Source organism: Montipora foliosa, chromosome 11 (genome assembly GCF_036669935.1).
Source record: "Montipora foliosa isolate CH-2021 chromosome 11, ASM3666993v2, whole genome shotgun sequence".
NCBI classification, from domain to species: Eukaryota; Metazoa; Cnidaria; class Anthozoa; order Scleractinia; family Acroporidae; genus Montipora; species Montipora foliosa.
Window position 1 is genome coordinate 37,873,517 of NC_090879.1, and position 2,500 is coordinate 37,876,016.

At 40.8% G+C, this 2,500-nt stretch overlaps 1 protein-coding gene across 3 annotated transcripts in view; it reads right to left on the minus strand.

The window, feature by feature from the left end:
* The window catches only part of LOC137977522 (CAP-Gly domain-containing linker protein 1-like), a 312,978-nt gene that overhangs the window by 280,322 nt on the left and 30,156 nt on the right, over positions 1 to 2,500 (minus strand). For all 3 annotated transcript variants that reach the window (XM_068824767.1, XM_068824768.1, XM_068824769.1), the window contains exon 3: positions 2,431 to 2,500. This exon is cut by the window's right edge and continues 32 nt beyond it. In XM_068824767.1, the coding sequence (XP_068680868.1) occupies positions 2,431 to 2,500 (70 nt within the window). The remainder of the gene's footprint in view (positions 1 to 2,430) is intronic.

Genomic DNA, 2,500 nt, shown 5'->3' on the forward strand with positions numbered 1-2,500 from the left:
AGTTCATGCTAACGGGTTAACAATTCGTCGTAAAGATTTCATAGTAACTAATAGCAGCGGTGCTATTAGTTACTAGTTGACCCGTCGCGGTTTCATTAAACGCATTGTCAATGTTTGACAATGTTTTGAAATGATTTTGAAATGAATTTGCAATGCATTTCGGTTCCATTGAAAAATATTGCCAATGTTTCAAAATGCAATGGAAATGCTCCTCAATGCATTTTCAATGCGTTGAAAATGCATTACAACGAAAAAACGCTTCAACGCTATTTTCATTAAGCCTGCTTTTCCCAAATAGGGTCACAAATGCACTGAAGTGGCAGATGAAGAGTGTAGACCCACCCCGTAGGGAATCCTTCACACACAAGAGCGCAAGCTGGATGAGTGGGATGCATTGTCAGAGAGGGGTGCTTACTGGCGGACCATGAGGGTGACGGCTTGGATGTTGAGGTCCATCAGTAACTGCAAAGCAAGAAGAAACAAGTTGAAGAGAAGATTGAGTCCATTAGTATCCGAAGAGATCACTACTCAGTACTGTGAGAACCTATTGGGTGAGAAGAGTTCAGAGAGCAGACCAAGCAAGTTTACAATTGCCAGGATGGAAGCTAGTAGAAGATGAACACACAGACGTTCTCGAGTGTGAAGGCAGAGTTAAAGGATACAGGCCCACATACCTTCCAGGAGGGTCACCGCTGGCTGAGAAGATCGTTGCTCATGTACACAATCAGATAATGCATCTTGGTGTTGCTAATACAATGGCAAGTGTAAGAGAGAGTTGGTGGATTCCGAAGTTGAGAGCAAGAGTCCAAGAGCAGTTCTTGTCCTTGGAGACGAAAAGAACTGTGGAGAGTGGAAAAAAGGGAAGGTGTCGCGCCTCATTGAAGGCAATGACGGTGTTGTTAGAGGTGTGATTTTGTTGCATAAGGGACACACTAGAGAGACCTCTACAGCTAGTTTGTCCATTGGAGATACGAGGAGCGGATCACAGTGTTCACCTGCAAGAGGGGAGGACAGACGAAGTGCAGCCGAGGAACCAGAGAGTGCAGAGACCTGCAGCTCAACAGGCAGCCCAAAGGATTGCAGTACAAATGCGAGCAGAAGAGGAGGACTAAATCTAAACTGAACTGTTTACAAGTTGCATGTTTGATCTTTTGTTAAGGATTGTAAAAATTGATAGTTTCAATTTTTAGGGAAGTTGTGTGCGAAAAGTAACAGACTTAACCCTCCCCCCATAGTCATTGTTGTTATGTGACATTGATCACGTGCACTTTAGTTTCCAAATAAGGCAATGACATGTGAGTGAGAAATTGTACAGTGAATTGTGACTTGAACAGCGACCCAGTTTTTGCGAACTTGCCGATTACAAAGCTGAGTAAAACACAACGCAATCGAGTGAGTTTACAGTTTCCTGATAGGGTGTTCGGTATACAGGCCCATTTTCACTTTGGGGTAAGAGGGAGTCCCAAAACAGGACTATGTTTAAATTGGAGATTTTTTAAATTTGAATCACGATAAAATATATTGCGTGGTAAAGCTCACCTTTATATCTTAAACGATAAACGAAGATAAACGATTGTAGTTTTTGAATTGAGGACTCTTATTAACAGTTCCAGTTGTTATTTAATCGAAGAGTAACGCTTTGACTAGGTTTCACTTCAGTGATTTTGCGAGTGACCAGGATTTAGATTGAATCAAGTCTCGATCGTCGACTTGATTCTCGATCCCCACGAGGATCGAGTCGAGACTGTCACCTTACTTTTGCACGTTACTGTAGGTCTTCAAGTTAAACTTGACATATACATGTATGTGTAGTTAAAATGTTTAAAACCCAATAGACCACACAAAAGTTACTGTTTATTGATAACTATTTAAAATAGATTTGTGGTGGACGATCTCCCACACCTTTCAATAATAAAATATTATACCAAATCAGAGAACAATAATGATAATTATTATTGTTATATAGCTGAATTTTTCCCCCAGAATGGTGCACTCTCATTGGTTACTTTGAGGTCACATCTAACAATAAAACTGTTTCCTGCCAAAAGTTTCTGAGTGGGCAACAGTGCAAAATCATGACATGTTGACTGGCCACCGCCATTGCTGTTGCTGTTCCATTGCAAGTTTTTCTTTTTATGCTACAGTGTATATAACAAATCACTTACATGTAATGACTGGTCCTTCAGGAAACAGTTCATTTTGTTTGCTCGAATTTCAATGTTTCCCTCGGCTGCACCTTGGGGAAACATTGAGATTCTCAGGAAACAAAATGACCTGTTTCCCTCAGGACCAGTCATTAAGTGTTTATTATTGACCAGCCAAACAAAGTGTTCATGTTTTTAATCAGAATAACTGCAATAAAAATTAAAGCAACAACCACAGTTATCACTCTGAGTAACCTCTATGGTTATGAAAACATTTACACTGCACCTGTAAAGCTACCAACTGGGATGTGCTGAGGCTAGGTGAGGAAGGAGGCTGTCCAGCTGATGACTTAACT